The sequence below is a fragment of the Oncorhynchus kisutch genome, linkage group LG21, assembly GCF_002021735.2.
Source record: "Oncorhynchus kisutch isolate 150728-3 linkage group LG21, Okis_V2, whole genome shotgun sequence".
NCBI lineage: Eukaryota > Metazoa > Chordata > Actinopteri > Salmoniformes > Salmonidae > Oncorhynchus > Oncorhynchus kisutch.
In genome coordinates this window covers 11164442-11190579 of record NC_034194.2, presented here as the reverse complement: position 1 = coordinate 11190579, position 26138 = coordinate 11164442, and the positions used below count along the sequence as shown (strand labels likewise).

General features: G+C 43.1%; 1 protein-coding gene across 1 annotated transcript; it reads left to right on the top strand.

Annotated features, from left to right (window-relative positions):
- The first annotated feature begins 1090 nt into the window (after positions 1–1090).
- On the top strand, positions 1091–25851 carry LOC109866411 (14-3-3 protein zeta-like). The gene is made up of 6 exons (XM_020455087.2): positions 1091–1246; positions 2063–2538; positions 19889–20012; positions 22352–22515; positions 22784–22879; positions 23254–25851. The coding sequence occupies exons 2-6, from the start codon at positions 2245–2247 to the stop codon at positions 23311–23313; spliced, it is 738 nt and encodes a 245-aa protein (XP_020310676.1). The 5' UTR covers positions 1091–1246; positions 2063–2244; the 3' UTR covers positions 23314–25851.
- Positions 25852–26138: the final 287 nt, after the last annotated feature.

The following is a 26138-nucleotide window of genomic DNA, read 5'->3' as shown; positions in this document are numbered from 1 at the left end:
GATTTGACCCAATTTTTTTTGAGTTCCTAGTTGTCTTGAAAGCACTATTAGTTGAGAGACCTGCCTATTTTCCTCAAAAGTACGCAATCTCACGATTCCAAAGGAATATAATATTACAGAGAACAAGTTAATTATCTTACATCTCAGAATTTTTTAAAATGTTGTACTTGTTGTTGATGAAATTCATGTGAATGTCCCAGAATCACCCAGAATGCACTGCGTGGCCCATTGACGATGCATGGGCAACGTACACAATGGCCGTTAATACTATTCCAAAAGAGTTTCCCATCTCCTCAAAAGTATCTCTCGAGGAATGCACTGAGGTATATATAGAGAGAAATTGTAATGGCATGTTTTCGTAGGCACCAACTCCACCAGTTAGTTGGACAAAGCCTATGAGGAAAATGAATGCAGTTTTTGGATAAACTACAAAAATAAACACATGCTTAGGAGATCTTATACTTCTTGTTCTATGAGATAATCATCAGCTAACCTCATTTTTGTTAATTTTGAAGGATTTATATAATCATAAAAAACACATAAATCACATAAAGGCTTCATAATTCATAAAGGTCACGTTAACTGATTATTATCTCATAGAAGAAAACGTATATGATCTCCTAAACCTGTGTTAACCATAGACCTTATTTTCGGCGTTAATTCCAAAACCCTATTCTTTCCCTATAAATGTCCATAGGGATCCATAGGGATGGCTGAATAATAAAAAATAAAAAATAAATAAAAAAGGGATGGCTGAACGAACCAGAGGTAACTTATTTCCGGGTTTTAGGTGTACAAACTGACGATCTCTATTGGTGTGACGGGAGGGCGTTGGATATCCATGGTAATGGTGACGTCTCCTCTTGCTTTAATTGGTTGAGTTCGTTTTGCATGGCCCGGTGCCCCGGTTAAGTAGAGAGTCCACTTAAGATCCAATGGAATGGTAGAAAACACACCAACTCTGCCTACCTGGCGCACCGGGCCATGCAAAACAAATTTCCCATTGGAGGAAACCCCGTTGCCTCAAAAAGCCCTCCTTCTTTCCCCGCGCTATCGTCCTATTAGTTCTTGTTTTGAACCATGACGGGTAATTCCGATTCAAAGACGGGTTCTCATAGGGCTATTGTTTTGTTGGACACGCCCTTTGGCCATGTTTGGTTGAAGGCGTATAGATTTTTTTCGCTTGCCCGAAGCTCATAGTGTATCTACTTGGAGTGGCTGATCGGAACAACCTAGCGAACTAAAGGTTGGGAAATATTCCTTCTTCTTTATATCGTGGGAATTAATGTGTAGTTTGGTTACTATATTTAAGATCAAGTTCGATTGTAAGGAAATGTAAATCTATGGCTAGTTAGCTTACGGTGTGTGGTTGCCACTGCTTCAGAACAAATATTCGGTATCGTGCTATTTACTGCAGCCAGACAGCTAACGTTAGTTTGTTAGGCAATCAAATTTGGATGTTGGGCAAACCACCAAACTTGCTTGTAAACGAGATGGCATAAGTTGTAACAGTATTATACAGTAAGCTCTTGAACAAGTCAAGTGAATTACAACATATCCGTCCAACAATTTTACTAGTACACTATAACTATCTAACGTCATTAGCTAGTTAGAAGAGTAGTTATGTTACTTTAGCCAGCTAACGTTAGTTAGCAGACTACATCTGCCTGGCTAGCCTCCGCTGCAGATGGTTGGCTAACGTTAACTAACACACATTGGCATCATACGTTTTAAAAAGTATTAACGTTACTGTAGTATTGGGGAAGCGGGAAGGTTACACAATATTGTCTGGCTAGTGTCATTTCACCGAACTGGGTCGCTCACGACCATGACTGAGTTGACAGTGGGTTGGCTTGACGCTGAGAGTGAAAGCTGTGTGCAGTAGTCGGAAGTAATTTATGTGTCAAGCTAGGACAGTTTCCCAGCTAGCTATGTTATATTAACAAGTCAAATATTTAATATATTTGTTTTTGTAAAAGGTGAACTAACCAACCAACTTCATCGCTACAAGTTGTGTGCAAGATTTGACCATCTTAAACAATCTTCTAATCTTCCTCCCCAGGTGTCCCTGTCTGGATAACATACCTGTACCTCCATTCACCTGTCCATCGATTATAAATATCAATCGTTCTACACAATCTATCTACACGATCTAGCCCCACATCTTTGTCCCATTCCTTCCGCTCTCTTGGGACTCTATTTTCATCTGCGAGCGACAGTTTGAACATCAAATAACACATAAATATGGATAAAACAGAGCTGATTCAGAAAGCCAAGCTGGCGGAGCAGGCTGAGCGTTACGACGACATGGCTTCGTCCATGAAGGAGGTAACTGAGAAGGGGGCAGAGCTGTCGTGTGAGGAGAGAAATCTTCTATCGGTTGCCTACAAGAACGTTGTCGGGGCCCGGAGGTCCGCATGGCGGGTCATCTCCGCAATCGAGCAGAAGACGGAGGGCAGCGACAAGAAGCTTCAGATGGTGAAGGAGTACCGGAATAAGGTGGAGACCGAGTTGCGAGACATCTGCAACGACGTATTGGTGAGTTAATGTTTTTTCCGCCAGCCAGAATGAGTGGGCATGTATGGCTTTGAGGGAACCAAATTTGATTTACCCAGTCCACTTTCTCTGCTGGAAATTGAGGACAGTCTGTCTGTGACGACCAAAATAAACCATTTGTGGGTGTCAATAAATGGTCAATCGGGGTATAAAAAGCTTCTTGATAGATGGATAGAATCATCAACAAATTCTCACTGTGTCTGTGAGGCCGAGGAGAGAGAAAGAAGCTGTCATCCATTTTTTTTTTCTTTGGAGATGAGATGATTTGGTTGACTGACTGTATCCTCCCTCTTTATGACAATCTATTTACTAGTAGTGCAAAATAGAACAGTCCTATAAATCCCCTGTTTGCTGTAGTGCATTAGTGGAAACCAAGACTGTTCTCTGGCTGGGTCTGCCGGTTTTGACTAGCAGAAGTCAATTATTCTAACCTGCTACGAAAAGTAACGTGGCAGGTTAGGCTAATTAATGTGGCAGGTTAAAATGCAAAAATGGTCTCAGACATGACTCAAACATATACAGTATCTAGCTAAAACCTGAGAACAGTGTTGGTTTCTACTAATGCAATGCTGCCCCTCATTCATGGACTTTAACATTGCAGTGCTTCTATTGGTGTGATGTTTATCTGAAACTATGCAGAGAGGCTGCACCAATTGATTATCTGAGCCACAGTGGTGCAGTGGAATGACCTCCCCTTTCCACTGCTGCTCACAATCAATACAGTGCATTCGGAAAGTATTCAGACCCCTTGACCCTTTCCACATTTTTATTTTACATCCTTATTCTAAAATGGATTCAATTGTATTTTCCCCTCATCAATCTACACACAATACCCCATAATGACGAAGTAAAAACAGTTTTTAGATATTTTTTTAAACAATTATTCAGAACCTTTACTCTGTACTTTGTTGAAGCACCTTTGGCAGCGAATACAGCCTTGAGTCTTCTTGGGTATGACACTACAAGTTTGGCACATCTGTATTTGGGGCGTTTCTCCCATTTTTCTCTGCAGATCCCCTCAAGCTCTGTAAGGTTGGATGTGGAGCGTCACTGCACAGCTATTTTCAGGTCTCTGCAGAGATGTTCGATTGGTTTCATGTTCGGGCTCTCGCTGGGCCACTCTAGGACATTCAGAGACTTGTCCCGAAGCCACTCCTGTGTTGTCTTTGCTGTGCTCTTAGGGTTGTTGTCCTGTTGGGGCGAAGGTTCTACTTCCAGTCTGAGGTCCTGAGCGCTCTGGAGCAGGTTTTCATCAAGGATATCTCTCCATCTTTCCCTCGATCCTGACTAGTCTCCCAGTCCCTGCCGCAGGGGGCTGGTTTCCTACAGACGTGACCATTCTTGGTTTCATCAGATCAGAAAATATTGTTTCTCATGGTCTGAGAGGCCTTTGGGTGCTTTTTTGGCAAACTCCAAGTGGGCTGTCATGTGCCTACTGAGGAGTGGCTTCAGTCTGACCACTCTACCATAAAGGCCTGATTGGTGGAATGCTGCAGAGATAGTTGTCAGTTTGACCGCGTGGTCAGCTCTAGGAAGAGTCTTAGTGGTTCCAAACTTCTTCCATTTAAGAATGTAGGCCACTGTGTTCTTTGGGAGCTTCAATGCTCCAGATTTTTGTGTGTAACTTTCCCCAGATCTGTACCTCGACACAATCCTGTCTTCTAAAACCCTGTTTTCACTTTGTCATTTTCAGGTATTGTGTGTAGATTGAAGTTTCCATTTTAGAATAAGGCTGTAACATAACTAACACAAGGTGGAAAAAGTGAAGGGGTGTCAATACCTTCCGAATGCCCTGTATGGTTTGCAGGCATAGGCCGTAAAGGCAGGCAGGACCTCTTTTCTTCCTCTTTTTACATTTCACTGAATAGTTTTATTAGGGTTGTCAACGGAACAGTCATATGTTCTGAGCCAAAGGGCACGGCAAATGTCCACACAATAATGGGCTCTACTTGGTAGACTGATGTTTAGTTGGATTGGCTGTTTGAGTTTGATATGCCAGATCAAATGAGGCAAAACGGCAGTATGTGAACTGGGCCTCCAGTGGGGATGTTGGAGCATCCAGACATGATAACACGTTAAAATAATACTTAGCAGTTGTGGAACTGATAATATTAGCAAGTGACAGCACTGCCATAATCCTGTCACTATGTTTTAAAAATGTGTGCCCCCCCCCCTGCCGACCTACCCTTTTTTTCCCGATCAAAGTCCCTTTTGTATTTGGGGTTTTGTACAGGAAGGTTTTTACTTGTTCTATACATTTCCTGTTCAACTGAGCTAATTTGAAGCACACACCTAGATCCCCATGTTGTATTGAATGACTCAGTGACACTATTTTGGGGATCAGCTATAGCATGAGCTGTCATGGGCTGGTCATATGCCCCAACCCAATGAGATGATGGTGGATCCTGTGGCCTTTGCTGTCCCTCAGTTCTTTGTTATACAGAAGGGCTGTGGCTGCATCTGAAATGGTACACTATTCACCCCATATAGGGCTTTGGTAAAAAGTAGTCAATAGGGTGCTATTTCAGACAGAATCCTAGTGTCGGCTGGAAGTTGCCTGACCTGTTTGCATTGATGTCTTATCTACTGTCACTATGGGATAGTTTATTCTTACTCCTGCCTGCAGGGTTTAAGTGGGCGTGGCCATGGTGAGATGGTACCTGTAATCTCTCTTAGATTACGTGCCGATGCCACAGCCCCCTAATGTTCATCCACTTTAAAAGACACGGTTTAACACCAAGGTGTGCCGATACTATGGGCTAACTTCTAATTCTGCCTGTTCCTGGAGTGGCCAGTTTATCCACTGGAGCATGATCTACTCTTTATGATTGACTAATGTAATCATAGCCCCCCCCCCCCCCCCCCCTAAAGCGTAAAACAAGACTGAGATTCTCATTAGTAGTGCATGACCTTCCCATTGGCTCACTCTTCAGCTTGTGTGTGTATAGTACTAGAGATGAAACCGTATGAATATTTCATATCACGATTACAGTGACCGAAATTATCACTGTTATCAGTATTATCGCCGTATTGTTAAAATGTGTGGAAATGTTCAAAAAGTACTGATAGACACACTCAAATAATTTCACCAAGTTTTATATTGAAAACCAACAAACAAATAAAATGATCAGCACAATGCACTTTGTGTCCATAAACATTAAAATAATAACATTAAAGATGGCACTATGTGGCCATGAGAGGTAAGTTTCCCTAGTGCAGGTTTAATTGAACACAACCTTAAGTAAGCAAATCCAAATAAAGAAACCAAAAATAAAATGAGTAGCGCTCACTTTGTAGTGAGGCACGGCAACCTTCATCAGCCTCAAAGCCAGGCCTCTCAACGATTTGAAATGGCATCATCTCCTTTGCAATGTAGTATGAAAAGGCTGTAGTGAGGACTTGAGCATTTTTTGATGTGGGTGCATCAGCAGCCTGCCTTTTTTTAAATGCTTGCTCGTGTGTGTCACAACTGTAGATGAGGGACCAGTAGCATCACTGGGTTTGCCTGCTGTACGCCCACTCTGTAAACAAGGGAATGGCAAATGTAGTATTATTATTGGTGTTAGATTATATTTATTATTATATACACACACAGTCTATCTTCTGTGTAGTATTTCAGTATATGCAATGACCCCATGCACAATTTACATAAATACAAATGTGTCTTAAGAAGACAGTGATAGTAATTGCAATTAGCCCAATAATTGATGTAAAAACAAGAGTCTATAGTGTTTCTCCTGTTGAAACACTTTTACAACCGAGTCGACGTCTGCCGGATTTTAAATGAACAAAATATGTTGGTTGGGTGACTAAACTACATAACGTGTTATTCTGTGCAACGTCCGAATAGAGTCTGCAGACACACGACGCATACAGCCGCAGAACAACGCATAGTGTTTTTACAGGCGTAGGTAACACAGAAAGCTTTAGTTTACATTGTTGACAAGCTATTAGCAGACAAACCATGACATTTTCCCCCATTCCGAAGTCCCCACATCATGCATTGAGTTAAAAGTTAACTTACCTTGCATTTGCTATAAAGTAGTTGGTGGTGGTCACGAAGATGACTCAAGAGATTTGAAGTGTTGCCCCCTTTCGCGGCATTTTTTGTTGTTGCGTGTTCTGCAGACAGGGTGACCATCTTCGATTTTAAGTTTCCCTAAGCACTCTTGTAAAACCCAAAATACGACCACACTTCAGTTTTGGTCCTCTTCGAAGGCAGAAACATCTCCCGAGCACTGTCACTGCCTTACGCCATGTTTCACATGAAACAAAACCCACGTTGCGTGCTGCGCCTAAGTCAGACTGTTGCTAACTTTGGTTGATGCTGGACAGTATTTACCGCGAGTTTATCAAACCGCGGTAATCAAACACGGTTTTAATAATAATTGAAAAGGCAATACTAATCGTCAGGAATTTTACTGTGGTTTATCGTGAAACCGGTAACCGTTTCATCCATACATAGTACTACTCTTTATTGTTAACTACTCAATATATGCGTCACCATCATGCTTTAAATAGGGCAGAGATGTTTGTGTGAAGCTTAGCTGTATTTTTCAGTTTATCCCTCAGAACAGTGTGGGCTGCATCCCTAAAAGCACCCTATTCTCTATATAGGGCACTTCTTTTGACCGATTATTGGAGGACCAAAAAAGCTGATGCCGATTAATCGGACGATTTTGTTTTATTTATTTGTAATGATGACAATTTCAACAATACCAAATTAACACTTATTTTAACCTAATATAATACATCAATAACAATCAATTTAGCCTCAAATAAATCATGAAACATGTTCAATTTGTTTTAAATAATGCAAAAACAAATAATGCAAAAACAAAGACACACTAGCCCTGAGCATACAGTACCAGGCAACAGTTTAGACACACCTACTCATTCCAGGGTTTTTTCTTTATTTTGACTATTTTCTACATTTTAGAATAATAGTGAAGACATCAAAACTATGAAATAACACATATGGAATCATGTAGTAACCAAAACAGTGTTAAACAAATCCAAATACAGTGCCTTGCGAAAGTATGCGGCCCCCTTGAACTTTGCGACCTTTTGCCACATTTCAGGCTTCAAACATAAAGAAGAATCAACAACAAGTGGGACACAATCATGAAGTGGAACGACATTTATTGGATATTTCAAACTTTTTTAACAAATCAAAAACTGAAAAATTGGGCGTGCAAAATTATTCAGCCCCTTTACTTTCAGTGCAGCAAACTCTCTCCAGAAGTTCAGTGAGGATCTCTGAATGATCCAATGTTGACCTAAATGACTAATGATGATAAATGCAATCCACCTGTGTGTAATCAAGTCTCCGTATAAATGCACCTGCACTGTGATAATCTCAGAGGTCCGTTAAAAGCGCAGAGAGCATCATGAAGAACAAGGAACACACCAGGCAGGTCCGAGATACTGTTGTGAAGAAGTTTAAAGCCGGATTTGGATACAAAAAGATTTCCCAAGCTTTAAACATCCCAAGGAGCACTGTGCAAGCGATAATATTGAAATGGAAGGAGTATCAGACCACTGCAAATCTACCAAGACCTGGCCGTCCCTCTAAACTTTCAGCTCATACAAGGAGAAGACTGATCAGAGATGCAGCCAAGAGGCCCATGATCACTCTGGATGAACTGCAGAGATCTACAGCTGAGGTGGGAGACTCAGTCGTATATTGCACAAATCTGGCCTTTATGGAAGAGTGGCAAGAAGAAAGCCATTTCTTAAAGATATCCATAAAAAGTGTCGTTTAAAGTTTGCCACAAGCCACCTGGGAGACACACCAAACATGTGGAAGAAGGTGCTCTGGTCAGATGAAACCAAAATTGAACTTTTTGGCAACAATGCAAAACGTTATGTTTGGCGTAAAAGCAACACAGCTCATCATCCTGAACACACCATCCCCACTGTCAAACATGGTGGTGGCAGCATCATAGTTTGGGCCTGCTTTTCTTCAGCAGGGACAGGGAAGACGGTTAAAATTGATGGGAAGATGGATGGAGCCAAATACAGGACCATTCTGGAAGAAAACCTGATGGAGTCTGCAAAAGACCTGAGACTGGGACGGAGATTTGTCTTCCAACAAGACAATGATCCAAAACATAAAGCAAAATCTACAATGGAATGGTTCAAAAATAAACATATCCAGGTGTTAGAATGGCCAAGTCAAAGTCCAGACCTGAATCCAATCGAGAATCTGTGGAAAGAACTGAAAACTGCTGTTCACAAATGCTCTCCATCCAACCTCACTGAGCTCGAGCTGTTTTGCAAGGAGGAATGGGAAAAAATGTCAGTCTCTCGATGTGCAAAACTGATAGAGACATACCCCAAGCGACTTACAGCTGTAATCGCAGCAAAAGGTGGCGCTACAAAGTATTAACTTAAGGGGGCTGAATAATTTTGCACGCCCAATTTTTCAGTTTTTGATTTGTTAAAAAAGTTTGAAATATCCAATAAATGTCGTTCCACTTCATGATTGTATCCCCAAAATACAGTTTTATATCTTTATGTTTGAAGCCTGAAATGTGGCAAAAAGTCGCAAAGTTCAAGGGGGCCGAATACTTTCGCAAGCACTGTATATTTGAGGTTCTTCAAAGTAGCCACCCTTGGCCTTGATGACAGCTTTGCACACTCTTGGCATTCTCTCAACCAGCTTCATGAGGTATTCACCTGGAATGCATTTCAATTAACAGGTGTGCCTTGTTAATTTGTGGAATTGCTTTTCTTTTTAATGCATTTGAGGCAATCCGTTATGTTGTGAGAAGGTAGGGGTGGTATACAGAAGATAGCCCTATTTGGTAAAATACCAAGTCCATATTATGGCAAGAACGGCTCAAATAAGCAAATAGAAACAACAGTCCATCATTACTTTAAGACATGAAGGTCAGTCAGTACAGAACATTTCTAGAACTTTGAAAGTTTCTTCAAGTGCAGTTGCAAAAACCATCAAGCGCTATGAGGAACTGGCTCTCATGAGGACCACCACAGGAAAGGAAGTCCCCAGAGTTACCTCTGCTGCAGAGGATACGTTCATTAGAGTTAACTGCACCTAGATTGCAGACTAAATAAATGCCTCAGAGGTTAAGTCAAAGACACATTTCAACATCAACTGTTCAGAATCAGGCCTTATGAATCAGGCCTTAATGATTGTTTTTGTTCCAACCGCTGTGTCTTTGTGAGACGCAGAGTAGGTGAATGGTTGATCTCCACATGTTTTGTTCCCACCGTGAAGCATGTAGGAGAAGTTGTGATGGTGTGGGGGTGCTTTGCTGGTGACACTGTCTGATTTATTTAGAATTCAAGGCACACTTAATCAGCATGGCTACCACAGCATTCTGCAGTGATACGCCATCCCATCTGGTTTGCGCTTAGTCCCACTATCATTCGTTTTTCAACAGGACAATGACCCATAACACTCCTCCAGGCTGTGTAAGGGCTTTTTGACCAAGAAGGAGAGTGATGGAGTGCTGCATCAGATGACCTGGCCTCCACAATCACCCAACCCAATCTCAACCCAATTGAGATGGTTTGGGATGAGTTGGACCGCAGAGTGCAGGAAAAGCAGCCAACAAGCGCTCAGCATATGTGGGAACTCCTTCAAGACTGTTGAAAAAGCATTTCTCATGAAGCTGGTTGAATGCCAAGAGTGTGCAAAGCTGTCATCAAGCTAAAGGGTGGCTACTTCGAAGAATCTCAAATATAAAATATATTTGGATTCGTTTAAGATATTTTTGGTTACTAAATGAGTCCATATATGTTGTTTCATAGTTTTGAAATAACTACAATTCTACAATGTAGAAAATAGTACAAATAAAGAAACCCTTGACCGAGTAGGTGTGCTTGATTGGTACTGTATGTTGGTCTATACAGTTGTCCTCCATACTCAATTGTGCAGTACACACTTAATTCTAGGTGTTTGGTGATGGAGGAAAAGCTCAGTTGTATAGTATTTCTTGTGGATGAGGTTTAGATCTAGCTCCCTGGTGGATTAAAGCAGATTACCAGTAATCCAGACAGGTCCACCATCTATTCCAGTGTTTCCTAACTCCAGTCTTGCAGTTCCCTCAACAGCACACATACACCCTTTTGATCTGAGCTGTGATGGGGGTGTCAGGCTGTTCATCGAAGCAAGCCAAGCTCTCATCCACACAGGCCCTTAATTTACCCTACATACACTGAGTGTACAAAACATTAGAATACCTGCTCTTTCTATGACTTAGACTGACCAGGTGAATCCTGGAGAACGCTATGATCTCTTATCGATGTCACTTGTTAAATCCACTTCGATCAGTGTAGATGAAGGCAACGAGATGGGTTAAATAAATATTTTTAAGCCTTGAGACAATTGAGACATGGAATGTGTGCCATTCAGAGTGCCTTTTGAATGGGATATGGTAGTAAGTGCCAGGTATACCGTATTGTGTCAAGAACTGCAACGCTGCTGGGCTTTTCACACTCAACAGTTTCCCGTGTATATCAAGAATGGTCCGCCACCCAAAAGACATTCAGCCAACTTGACACAATTATGGGAAGCATTGGAGTCAACATGGGCCAGCATCCCTGTGGAATGCCTGATGAATTGAGGCTGTTCTGATGGTGGGTGCTCTTAATGTTTGGTATACTCTATATGGCATGCAGAGCCATGGGCAAGTGGGCAATATTCTCAGCACAAGCCACATGTACACGCCTCTCCACTGGAGACCAGGGTTCAATCCCAGTCTCCACCCTTCATCCTATGTCACCCTTCTATAGCTATACCTGTCAAATAAAAAACAACAAAATATTCTGTTTAAATAACACATCATCCTGCTGTGTCACTTTCTGTCCTGTGTGTAAAGGAAGCTGTAACCCTGACAGACACGGATGTTCATTGAGGATGCAGCCTAGTGTTTTGGTGTGGCAGGCTCAACGCTGAGCTAGTTCGCACACTGGCTGAGAAGCATCTGTGTGCTCTAAATCTGCATTGGCCATCTGTTAGTGCCCTGCTCTACACAGGGCCCCTCTGGGCTAGTGCCTTCATGCTCCAGCCTCGTATTACATAATAAGTATGCATGTTATTACATATTCTAGGTACTGGGTACACGCAGGGACAGTGATGTTTGTGTCTGGTCAAGTTATCACACATTGGGTACAGTAGGTGATTTGTATTGCCTATCTGTCTGTGCTGTCACGCCAACTCATTGTCATTCCATGTTTGGTAAATATGTCATTGTTTTGGTCAAATTCCATTGACAATGCCACCCATGTGTCCCCCCTGTGGGAGATGGATTGAGAATATCCTCATCGCCGCCCATCAAATTAGCCTACAGTTAGTAATTGTTTGTCTATTTCACACTATGTTGGGGTACAAATCTGAGTATAATGCTTGTGTAGATGTTTATTTTTTATTTAACTTTTTATTTAACTCGGCAAGTCCGTTAAGAACAAATTCTTATTTTACAATGTCAGGCTACCCCGGGCCAAACCCTCCCCTATACCGGACGACGCTGGGCTAATTGTGCGCCACCCTACGAGACTTCAGATCACGGCGGGTTGTGATACCGCTGCGCCACTCAGGAACCCTCAAAATGATGTCAACCCCAATACATGTTCATGTCATCATCACCAATTGACTGCATTCGCCTTCACTTAAAAACTGCTTCAACTACCACCACTGATTTCTATATGCTAGCTTTGCTACCAGCTTATATGAATGGGAGTTAGCATTTAGCAGACTTTTTTACCTTTTTTCTTCTTCTCTAAACCCTAAAAGGACAACTTCTAAGTATTATACAGTGAAAACAGCCAAATATATCCAAATGGGATTTTATTAACCACCTTGTGGGCCTGTTAGATCACAGAAATCATGGCGGATTTGACCAATATCCATTTTGGTAGATTTGTTGAATGGTTGCCAATGACAGCGCCCTTCTATCCCCCACGTTTTGTGTTCCAATGATCTCTTTACCCACATGCATGGAGTTGGCAAAAGCACAAACCGATCTGGGAGCAGGCTGGATTTGTGTAACCTATGGTAAGCTGTTCATGAACCCATACAAACCCATAAGGATACTGACTTGACCAATGTTTATAATGACTGTGTAATATGCTGCTTCTGGTACTGTGTTATGTGCAATGGGTTAAATGGTTTAAGTCAAAATAAAAGGGGACTGGAAGCATTTAGTTTTTGTCTGTGCTAGTGACACTGTTCATTTGCTCTCGTCACCATGAGTAACGGGGATATGCCATCTGCTGTGGTCAGATGACCGTTTAAATGTAGCTAGGCTATGGAAAGAATCCAGCTCAGTGGTCACAGTATGGCACTACAGCGTCAACATTGTCATCCACTTTCACCTTATTTCATGTGCTCCTGCTACTTGGTTGTTCAGGTGCATGGGGAGGTCAGTGACTAACACTTGTGGTATAGGGTGAAAGTCAACGTTGGCTAAGTGTTGACGACATGACCGTGCCCCAGCGCTCTGTTTGAATGGATGTGTCCCAAATGGCACCCTATTCCCTTGATAGTGCATCACCCGTAGGGCACTGGTCAAAAGTCGTGTGCTATATAGAGAATAGGGTGCCATTTGGGACGCATTCTTAATGTCTGAGCACATGTTTGTTGGGAGGCGGTAGGGAGGTGTACAAATTCCTCCCCTCTATCTGTGAAGGTTGCTGGTGACGATAGGAAGAATTCTGTCCTGATTCCCACCCTCCCACCAGGGATAAGATCAAACTGGAAGAAATAGTCTGTCCCAAATGGCCCCCTATTCCCTAAGTTGTGCACTATTTTTGAGTCCTTTGGGCTCTGGTCAAAAGTAGTGCACTATATAGGAAATAAAGTGTCATTTGGGACACTCATAGACAGGATGGCAGCAGAGAAATGAGAGCGAAATTCAATCCAGGCTGTATCATAACCGGCCGTGATTTGGGAGTCCCATAGGGTTTGGCCGGTGTAGGCTGTCATTGTAAATAAGAATTTGTTCTTAACTGACTTGCCCAGTTAAATAAAATTAAAACCCAGCATGTTCACTTGAGGAGTCTAAGTGAGCTCTCCACTATAACTGTCAGGCCCAATTATGAGGTTTTTATTTTGCCTCGTAAAATGTTCAGTTGGAGGTGCTGAATCATGCCATGAGCCTTTGAGAAGGACTTCTGCTTCACTGACCTGCTAACACACGCATACCTGCTGCGTGCGTGTGTGCGCACACACACACACGTTCTGCGCTGTGGCTGCTGAGGATGGAGGAGTGCCTCTCTAAGGATGTTTGTGGTGACGATTTCACTCTGAGGAAATGGCTGCCAGTTCAGCCCATTTCCTGGGTTTGCTGCGTGGCTTAAGTGTGTGCATGTGTGAGCATGTGACTTCTCAGAAAAAGCAGCAGTTAAGCTGTACAATTAAACGGATACTTTGGGATTTTGGAAATGAGGCCCCTCTATCTACTTCCCAGAGTCAGATGAACTCATGAATACCATTTTTAGGTCTCTGTGTGCCGTTTGAAGAAAGTTGCTAGCAATTGCGCTACCGCTAGTTAGCAACTTCCTTCCAACTGCATGCTGACTTCCTTCAAACTGCAAGATATCCACGAGTTCATCTGACTCTAAAGGGCCTCATTCCCAAAATCCCAAAGTGTCCCCCCTCTCTGTGCATCTCTACAGCAGTAGTATGATGTCATGGGACACTCACTGTCAACAGTTGGTTGTATAGGTGTAGTGAGGGTGGGTGGCAGGTAGCCTAGTGGTTAAAGCATTGGGCCAGTAGCTGAAAGGTCGCTGGTTCAAATATCCAAGCTGACAAGGTGAAAAAATCTGTCTGGTGTATGTGACAATAAAACACTTTTACGTGTTTCGTCAGTTGCCTGTACGTCAGTACTGTGGGGCAGGTGGAGTTGCCTGTACGTCAGTACTGTGGGGCAGGTGGAGTTGCCTGTACGTCAGTACTGTGGGGCAGGTGGAGTTGCCTGGACGTCAGTACTGTGGGGCAGGTGGAGTTGCCTGGACGTCAGTACTGTGGGGCAGGTGGAGTTGCCTGGACGTCAGTACTGTGGGGCAGGTGGAGTTGCCTGGACGTCAGTACTGTGGGGCAGGTGGAGTTGCCTGGACGTCAGTACTGTGGGGCAGGTGGAGTTGCCTGGACGTCAGTACTGTGGGGCAGGTGGAGTTGCCTGGACGTCAGTACTGTGGGGCAGGTGGAGTTGCCTGGACGTCAGTACTGTGGGGCAGGTGGAGTTGCCTGGACGTCAGTACTGTGGGGCAGGTGGAGTTGCCTGTACGTGTGGCGATCATTACATTTTGTCAGCCGGTAACTGTCATGCAAATAACTGCCGGTCTCACAGTAATTTAACGTTAATTAACAGAAACGTTTAGCATCTCCTGGCTTCCACGCATAGCTTACGAGCCACTGATGTAGACATCTGGAACATCCACATTTTTTAAAAAGTATTTTACATTTTGTTTTAATATAGCTTATACCATAACAATTAATCCATTATTTATTTTAGGCAGGAAAGAAACATGATATGAAGAAAGTTTTGCCTATTTCCGAAGAACAGAATAGCATATTCTAAGTCCTCCTTATGTTATGCCCTGATCTGGCTATGCCATATGGCTGTGGGTTACACTAGTCCATTTAGCAGACAAGATTTGCCTGTAATTCCAGTGGCATTATTTGATATTAATATAGTTGAAGTCGGAAGTTTACATACACTTAGGTTAGTCATTTAAAACTAATTTTTCAACCACTCCACAAATTTCGAAAACTATAGTTTTGCCAAGTCGGTTAGGACATCTACTTTGTGCATGACGCAAGTAATTTTTTCCAACAATTGTTTACAGACAGATTCTTTCACTTATAATTCACTGTATCACAATTCCAGTGGGTCAGAAGTTTACATACACAAAGTTGACTGTGCCTTGGAAAACAGCTCGGAAAATTCCAGAAAATGAAGTCATGGATTTAGAAGCTTCTGATAGGCTAATTGACATAATTTGAGTCAATTGGAGGTGTGCCTGAGGATGTATTTCAAGGCCTACCTTCAAACTCAGTGCCTATTTTGCTTGACATCATGAGAAAATCAAAAGAAATCAGCCAAGACCTTAGAATTTTTTTTGTTGACTTCCAAAAGTCTGGTTCATCCTTGGGAGCAATTTCCAAATGACTGAAGGTACCACGTTCACCTGTACAAAGAATAGTACACAAGTATAAACACCACGGGACCACGCAGCTGTCATACCGCTCAGGACGGAGACGCGTTCTGTCTCCTGGAGATTAATTTACTTTGGTGCGAAAAGTGCAAATCAATCTCAGAACAACTGCAAAGGACCTTGTGAAGATGCTGGAGGAAACGGGTACAAAGTATCTATATCCACAGTAAAACGAGTCCTATACCGACATAACCTGAAAGGCCGCTCAGCAAGGAAGAAACCACTGCTCCAGAACCGCCATAAAAAAGCAAGACTACGGTTTGCAATTGCACATGGGGACAAAGATGGTACTTTTTGGAGAAATGTCCTCTCGTCTGATGAAACAAAAATATAAATGTTTGGAGGAAAAAGGGGGAGGCTTGCAAGCTGAAGAACACCATCCCAACCGTGAAGTACGGGGGTGGCAGCATCATGTTGTGGGGGTGCTTTGCTGCAGGAGGGACCGGGGCAGCTCTAGCAGGGCAGAAATTTGACAAACTGACTTGTTGGAAAGGTGGCATCCTATGACTGTACCACGTTGAAAGTCAGAGGTCTTCGGTAAGGCCATTCTACTGCCAATGTTCGATAATGGAGATTGCATGGCTGTGTGCTCGATTTTGTTACTTAGTGTGTATGTGTGTGTGTGTGTGTGAGATATATATATATATATATAATATTGCACAACAGCATGTGAAATATATATACTGCTCAAAAAAAGTAAAGGGAACACTTAAACAACACAATGTAACTCCAAGTCAATCACACTTCTGCGAAATCAAACTGTCCACTTAGAAAGCAACACTGATTGACAATAAATTTCACATGCTGTTGTGCAAATGGAATAGACAACAGGTGGAAATTATAGGCAATTAGCAAGACACCCCCAATAAAGGAGTGGTTCTGCAGGTGATAACCACAGACCACTTCTCAGTTCCTATGCTTCCTGGCTGATGTTTTGGTCACTTTTGAATGCTGGCGGTGCTTTCACTCTAGTGGTAGCATGAGACGGAGTCTACAACCCACACAAGTGGCTCAGGTAGTGCAGCTCATCCAGGATGGCACATCAATGCGAGCTGTGGTAAAGAAGGTTTTCTGTGTCTGTCAGCGTAGTGTCCAGAACATGGAGGAGCTACCAGGAGACAGGCCAGTACATCAGGAGACGTGGAGGAGGCCGTAGGAGGGCAACAACCCAGCAGCAGGTCCGCTATCTCCGCCTTTGTGCAAGGAGGAGCACTGCCAGAGACCTTCAAAATGACCTCCAGCAGGCCACAAATGTGCATGTGTCTGCTCAAACGGTCAGAAACAGACTCCATGAGGGTGGTATGAGGGCCCGACATCCACAGGTGGGGGTTGTGCTTACAGCCCAACATCGTGCAGGACGTTTGGCATTTGCCAGAGAACATCAAGATTGGCAAATTCGCCACTGGCGCCCTGTGCTCTTCACAGATGAAAGCAGGTTCACACTGAGCACATGTGACAGACGTGACAGTCTGGAGACGCCGTGGAGAACGTTCTGCTGCCTGCAACATCCTCCAGAATGACTGGTTTGGCGGTGGGTTAGTCATGGTGTGGGGCGGCATTTTTTTGGGGGGGCCGCACAGCCCTCCATGTGCTCGCCAGAGGTAGCCTGACTGCCATTAGGTACTGAGATGAGATCCTCAGACCCCTTGTGAGACCATATGCTGGTGCAGTTGGCCCTGGGTTCCTCCTAATGCAAGACAATGCTAGACCTCATGTGGCTGGAGTGTGTCAGCAGTTCCTGCAAGAGGAAGGCATTGATGCTATGGACTAGCCCGTCCGTTCTCCAGACCTGAATCCAATTGAGCACATCTGAGACATCATGTCTCGCTCCATCCACCAACGCCACGTTGCACCACAGACTGTCCAGGAGTTGGCGAATGCTTTAGTCCAGGTCTGGGAGGAGATCCCTCAGGAGACCATCTGCAACCTCATCAGGAACATGCCCAGGCATTGTAGGGAGGTCATACAGGCACGTGGAGGCCACACACACACCGCTGAGCCTCATTTTCACTTGTTTTAAGGACATTACATCAAAGTTTGATCAGCCTGTAGTGTGGTTTTCCACTTTAATTATGAGTGTGACTCCAAATCCAGACCTCCATGGGTTGATAAATTTGATTTCCATTGATAATTTTTGTGATTTTGTTGTCAGCACATTCAACTATGTAAAGAAAAAAGTATTTAATAAGAATATTTCATTCATTCAGATCTAGGATGTGTTATTTTAGTGTTCCCTTTATTTTTTTGAGCTGTGTGTGTATGTATGTATGTATGTGTGTGTGTATATATATATATATATATATATATATATATATATATATATATATATATATATATATATATATATATATATATATATATATATATATATATTTGGCCACTTCAGTTATTATACAAAACATATAGGCCTATGGGCTAGGCTACGTAATGCATGTGACTATGATTCGAAAAAGTTGTAAAAAAAATGATTGTGCTGTTTCTTGCCTTAGACTGCACACGCTGGGCATCAAGTGATGATATTCTCACCCATCAGACTATTCTCAATATAATCTTGTCTTTACATACACTAAATAATGTGTGAAATTAGTTGTGATTTATCATGCGCCTGTCGGAACAGGGGCAATGGGGGGAAAAAAGACATCTGTGTGCACTTGAATAGCGAATGGAGGACGCTTTCCCCCGGTCCGTTTAATGCCAGCCAAGTAGAGCGCCGTTTTGGAGAAGCCTAGTTACCATGACTCAACAGTCACATGGAATTTGACTGCTGTCATGGCTCGTGACTGCCAGTGTGGTTGTAGTACGGTCATTGTAACAGTCCTGCCTGTGCGTCTGCTGTGCTCTGGCATGTGTAGTTGCCTGTGCGTCAGTGCTGTGCTCTGGCATGTGTAGTTGCCTGTGCGTCAGTGCTGTCACCAAGCGTCTCACCCAGGCTGTCAGATTGTCGTCACACCCATGCCGAGCTGATAATCAGGTATTAGAGAGCCAGCATTAACTGCGGCCTGCAGTTGGTATCACCTTCCCTCAAGCCTTTCACAGAGTTCTCTATGCCTCCGAATCTTTCACTGTGTTTTCTGGGTTCGCCCACTACACAGATGAAACACAAATGATGTCATTGTAATTCCTCCCTGCCTCCCTCCTTGGGGCTGAACATTGGCCTCACCATGCTGTAGTACTGACCTCCGCAGATGCAGGGAGCTGATAACTGCTTACCACACGTGTGGTCTAGAGCCAGTTTGTGCTGTCATGCCAACTACCTGTCACTCACTGCCATGCCAAACACGATTGACTCGACGATAACAATTATGGAGTAGACGAGCACAAAAGTATGTGGGAACTGGCTACCTAACACACGTGGTCTCTAGGTAGGACTCTGTCTACTGCTGTAAGCAGCCCTTATTAAGAGGAAGTGAACGATTGTTCGGTTTACACAGGAAGCTGGTTGTGGAGTGCTCATTCTTTCGTACCAGTGTTATGTGCATGTAAATGCCACCACAACCTGTTTGTGGGAGTAGCACACAATCTGAGGCAACGGATAAGTCAACAAAGTACAGCTACAATAATTGATAGGGGTTTGTCCCAAATTGCACCCTTATATAGTGCGCTAATTTTGACCAATTCTGGGAATCGGGTGCTATTTGGGACTCATTCAATGTTTTATATGTGTGTTTTGGTGTGTTTACGAGAATGTAAGTCCAAAAAATGATGTCCAAGGTTTTATTTAACCCGAGTCATCCTGCACCACTGGAAGGAGTCCATCACATTTAATTTTTTTCCTTTTTGTAAATGATATTTTCCGTTGCTGAAGAAGCACTCCCTCTCTGGATGCCACACTTTCTGTCTCCTCTTCAAAGCAGATCATATTAATGAAAAATATACTATTTTCTAACTTCTAAGCATTTCTTCCAATTATTTTCTCCCTCCAATTTGAATTATTGAACTGTGGCCTGTCATGGAATCCTGCCTGTGTACAAAATGAGCTGGGACGTGTCCCAAATGGCACACTATATAGTGCACACATTTTTACCAGGGCCCCAATGTACTATGTAAGGAATGGGGTGCTATTTAAGACGACTCAGACGTGCGTGTCAAATAGTTCTTCACATTAATATTAACTCTCCTCCTGTCGGTTTTTCTCCCTCAGGGGCTGCTGAGCAAATATTTGATTGAAAATGCTCCCAATGCGGAGAGCAAAGTGTTCTATTTGAAGATGAAGGGAGACTACTACAGATACCTGGCTGAGGTGGCCTCCGGAGATGACAAGAAGGGTAAGTACTGGTCCTCTGGACTGATCAGTCGCCGTCTACATACCAAATGGCACCCTATTCCCCATATAGTGCACTACTTTTGAACACGGACCATGTCTCTATTCTCTAAGGGCCTTGGTCAAAAGTATTGCATTATATAGGGAATAGGCTGTCATTTGGGACTCAGATTCATTCTCTCAGGACGGGGGGGGGGGGGGGGGATTTTGATAGTTACAAGATAGGCAAGCCGGTTAACAACAAATTCTTATTTACAATGACGGCGTACCCCGGCCAAACCCTAACCCAGTCCCTATGGGACTCCCAATCATGGCCAGTTGTGATACAGCCTGGAATCGAACCAGGGTCTGACGCGTCTAGCACTGAGATGCAGTGCCTTAGACCGCTGCGCCACTTGGGAGCCCAACAGCCTATAGCTTGTTCTCCATCTTCTTTTTAAATAGTGAGCAACATGTTTTCAGCACTTATTTCCCTGACTGATCAAAACTAGTTTTCTCCTCTCCCTCTGCAGCAGACATGTAGTGAGCAATGTGTTTGGCACATCAAATCGTAGTATCAATTCGCAATACATCTAGAAAAGTGAGAATCGCAATGCACATCTTATCAACACCTAAGTATCGTGATAATATCGTATCGTGAGGTCCGTGTCAATTCCCAGCCCTAGCTCTCACTGTCCCTCCCTTTAACTGAAGCCAGGAGTTTACAGTGGATAAAAGACTCAAGCATAAACTGCATTGTAGTAGAAAGGATTACAGGGGCTTATGAGGTCTGACCATGAAATGAAATGATGGTTATGTTGTAGAGCAGACAGTCTACCAGGGAGGACAGCAGCTCTGCGTCCCAAATGGAACCCTATTCTCTTTAGTGCACTAATTTTGACCAAAGCCCTGGACCCTGGTCAACCATAGTGTACTAGATGGGAAATGAACCGGGTGCCATTTGGGATGCTCATCGGTTATCTTTTGTTTGTTGATATTGTTTTGTTGTCAGACAGTATGTGTTGATAGGACATCTGTTTTTGTTTTCCTGTTTCCCCTCAAATCATTATAGAGCTTGAAGGTATTTAACAAGCGTTTACTCAAGCATGCATCACCCTCTGGAAAAAAATATATCTAAATACATTCTGTGTGTTTGAGCGCCATCCAGATCTCTAGCTTCAGGGGATTCAAGTTTGTTGATTTATTGCAGGCTGAGTTAGTTTGGGCTCTGAACGTGGAGATGGGTATATGAATGTTCCCTCCCTGGGGGTCTCTTCCCTCCCTCCCTGCCCCAATTGAAGATGGAGGGGGTTGAAACGGGGAAGGGAGGATGTCTGGCACCAGTTACAAATGAACAGTTGAAATGTTGGCCTAGGTCTAATCAGTTAGTAGCATAACGCTTGCTGGCTTATTTTGGCAGCCACTTCAGGCACTCTGCAATTAGGTCCACATGGATCATATCAGGGGATTATTTGGTACTTTTTAATTATTTTTTTTATATATATATTTTTCTATTTTACCCCCTTTTTCTCCCCAATTTTTTTTGCTATCTTGTCTCATCGCTGCAACTCCCCAAAGGGCTCGGGAGAGGCGAAGGTTGAATCATGCGTCCTCCGAAACATGACCTGGTTAACCGCTCTTAACACCCGCCAGCTTAACCCGGAAGCCAGCTGCACCAATGTGTCGGCGGAAACACCTTTCAACTGGTATCTGGGGTCAGCCCGCAGGCACCTGGCCCCCCCAAAAGGAGTCGCTAGAGAGCGATGAGCCAAGTAAAGCCCCACCGGCCAAACCCTCCCCTAACCCGGACGACGCTGGGCCAATTGCGCGCCGTCCTATGGGACTCCCGACCACGGCACAGCTCGGGATATGAACCCGGGACCATAGTAACGCCTCTAGCACTACTGCATGCAATGCAGTGCCTTATAGAGCCCCCGGTACTTTGTTATTCTTAATGCCAGGGCACTATTTGTAGCGTCGGTGCTCAACAAAGGATATTTATAAGCCCATTATCTCATATAGCATAGCTCTCAGAAACACTTTCAGATAGGCTGACAATTGTCAGAACAGTGGCCAGGCCAGAGCAGGGAAAGGAAAGTGACGCCATCTGGAGCAGTGATGGATGCCTAGAGACACATGACTTCCTGACCAAAGTCACATTTTTACAAAGGTTGTGAAATGAAACCGAGACAATTGGTTTGTCCCAAATAGCGCCTTTATCCCTATGAAGTGTACTACTTTTGAGCCTATGGGCCTGAAATGTGGTGCACTATATAAGGAGTTAGGGTGCCGTTTGGGACATAGAGAATGTTTTTAGAGTCGGAGCTCTATCTTAATTATTCCTTCTTACCCCCCTCTCCACAGAGACAATATCCAACTCTCAAGACTCCTACCAGGAGGCGTTTGACATCAGCAAGAAGGAGATGCAGCCCACTCACCCCATCCGCCTGGGCCTGGCCCTCAACTTCTCTGTCTTCTTCTACGAGATCCTCAACTCCCCAGAGAAGGCCTGCTCACTGGCCAAACAGGTTGGGAAAATGACACAACACAGAAGCCCACACTGGCGGCGTCCCACTCTGCACCCTATACCCTATATAGTGCTTTATTTTGACCGGGACCCATATGGTTTGACCGGGACCCATATGGTCAAAAGAAGTGCACTATATAGGGAATAGGGTGCCATTATGTGGTGCGCACTATACAGGGACAGATGTATTATATGCCCTCTCTCTACCTTTCATCTCCTAGTTCATATGCGTATATCAACCATTTTATTATTTGTGTGGGTGCTCGTAGGCCTTTGATGACGCCATCGCTGAGCTCGACACGCTGAGCGAAGACTCGTACAAAGACAGCACCCTCATCATGCAGCTGCTGAGAGACAACCTCACAGTAAGTACCCTCCTGCCTCCCTCCATAGAGCCACGAGATTGGTCACTGCTGCAGCACATCTGCCCACCCTCCACCGAGCGACATGATTGGACACATCCCACCTATATCCATTCACCAACACAGGCACTGACTGCAACCCCCTCTAGTGTATGTGCGTCTTAGTTTAGTGTTTTAATCTCAAGCAGGAGGCGGTGCCATTTGTGAATGATTAGCTATGATATAGGGTTTTGAAATGATTTGACCTAAGTGGAGCACATGTATAATATACAATTTAGCTTCACTTTTATCCAAAGTGACCTAATTTTTAGATGGTGACATCTGAAATACTTATGGTCAGTGCATTGTTAATGTTTTTTTTGTCTTGTGTGTTTCAGCTATGGACGTCTGATAATGCAGCAGATGAGCCAGAGACTGGAGAGGAAGGAGAGAACTGAGATGATCCCTGTCCTTCTTCGCCAAGAAAAAAAAGAGAAAGACCCAAAAAATATTTTACACTTCATTCCTTATTGTTCCACTCGAAATGATTCTAGTAATGAACGCCTGTCGTTACCAAGGAGCTGTCAGTATGTGGGAAATTTAAATAATTTTCGTTTTCACCACGACTCAGCGTTTTGGTATGAATAAAAGCTAAATTAAAGTAAATAATATCGCCATTCCTGAGTTTGTGTTTGTCCCGGCCTTCCTGACGTGCGGTTTCTGCTGTAGAAAAGTATTCGCTTCACTTTAACATCAACATTAACTGTCTGTCCAACATGACAATATAGGATGTATGTGTAGTATGTACACTCCCGTACATATATATTTGGACAGTGATGCTAAAACTTATAATTTTGCTCTGTGCTCTAGCATTTTGGATTTGAGATCAAATGTTTTATGAGACAACAGTACAGTACAGTACCTTTTTTGGCGGGGGGGGGGGGGCAAAATCACTAATAGTGTTCCATTTAGTCAAAAGTTTAGTATTTGGTGTCAGTCCTAGCAGTGTCTCCATTAAGCTTCTGACTTTGCAAATAGTTTTGGTTGTTTCTGATCATTTTATGCCCAATAGAAATGAATGGTAAATAATGTGTTGTCATTTTGTGGTCACTTTTTATTGTAACTAAGAATATGTTTCTGAACACTTCTGCATTAATGTTGATGCTACCATGATTACGAATAATCATGACTGAATTGTTAATAATGATGAAAGTTGGAGGGTGAAAGATCATACCCCCCAAAACATTCTAACCTTTCACCATTACCAATAACAGTGGAGGTTAGGGTTTTCTTTTGGGTATGATATTTATGCATCTAACTTTCCCACTCATCATTAGCCATGATTATCCGTAATCACACATTCTTGTAGACGTGTGCAGACACATTCTAGTCTTACTTCCAATAAAAGTGACTATAAAATTACGCTATACATTATTTACCATTTCTATTGGGCACTACATAATCTGAAACAACCAAAACAAACTGCAATTGCATCTAACCAATTTGTAGTCCCAAGCTTGGTGTTGTCCTTGCGTGCTGGGAATATGGGCCCAAATACTACACTTTTTGACTATGTTTAATACACTAAGTGAATTTGTCTAAATATTTATGATACCTTACAATAGGGGGACTAGATACATAATCTGCTTTCATTTCTAAACCGTGAAAAAAAGCCTCAAATAGACCGCCCGAGTGGTGCAGGGGTCTACGGCACTGCATCTCAGTGCTAGAGGCGTCACTACAGACACGGGTTTGATTCCAGGCTGTATCTCAACCGGTCGATTGGGAGTCCCATAGGGCGGAGCACAATTGGCCCAGCGTCATTAGGGGTAGGCCGTCACTGTAAATAAGAATTTGTCTTAACTGATTTGCCTAGTTAAAGAAATGTTGAATAAAAAAATGCAATAAAAGGTGACATTCTGTAATGTCGCATAGTATGAAACGTTTGATTTCCAATCCAAAATATTTGATTTCAAGTCCACATTGCTGGAGTGAAGAGCCAAATTAAATGTTTTGCTTCACTGTCCAAATAAATATATGTGTGTGTGTCCAGAAAGATCTATTTAGTACATTATGAAAGACCATTTGCAAACCGCGAGCATGGAGCAGCCTGGGCATATGGTGGGGAGGGAAAGAAATGTCAAGCTGACCCAAATTTGACAGCTATTCTGGCGTGCCTCCACGGTTTGGTCTTCCAAAAAAGGTTGCAAGGTAGTTGCATCTGCCAGCACCTGCTGTACCATGTAAGCCAACCTGTCATGTTGGTTTTGTCCCAAATGGCACCATGTTCCCTTTATTATGCACTACTTTCGACCAGAGCCCTCGTCAAAAGTAGTGCACTATGAAGGAAATCGGGTGCTGTTTGGGATGCAGGTTGTATGGTAACTTGAATACTCCTGCCACCTGGTATTGTATGAAGCTGCTGAGGTTGTCCAGCCAGTGGTTGCCTCCCTATTACCTATATTAGTGCACTACTTTTGACATGGCCCCTAGGGCTCTGGACAAATGTATTGCACTATATACGTGTTATTTGGGATGCAGACTGTCAGCAGAGCATGTGCTAAACATGGGCTCTTGTTAGAAGGTCTCTCCCTTTTCAGAGGTCACAACAACTCCTTCCTAGTTATTATATTATTCAACATTGAGGTGACCATGTGTTACTTTTTAGCATGTCTGACAGTAAAAAGGTGGCACTTTATGAAGACAAAACAAGTGAAATGACAAGTAAATGCATGCCCATTTTTCAATGTACACTGGAATGGGAATCAATATTGCATACACAAAGTCCCATTTGTTTTTGCTTAGTACTTTTCATTGCAGGTTTGTGCACATGTTAGAGGGTGTGTGGTTTGTCCAGTGATTGTCTTTAGAGATTCGGACCACTTTTGTGGTTTTTGCTAACCATTGATTGTCGTCCCCAAACTCTTGTGAAAAATATGTAATTGCCTACGGAACATCTATGTAACATTAATAAACATGACATTTTATAAACCATATGTTTTTTGTGAGAATACATTGTTGAATTGATTAAATGTATTTATTAACCTTTAACACCATTGAGACCAGGGTCTCATTTTCAATGGTGCTCTGAGAACAACCGTTCAAGCAATGTAAGGTGGCCGCTTGGTCTAAACCAATTTCCGATAGCATCCCGTAGCAGGAGTGCGTGATCAACTGTATCGAATGCTTTCGACAGATCAAGTGCAGCGCAGTGCTGTTTCCTGTTTAGTGCATTAATAATATAAAAACTAAAATATAAACTCAACATGTAAAGTGTTGAAAT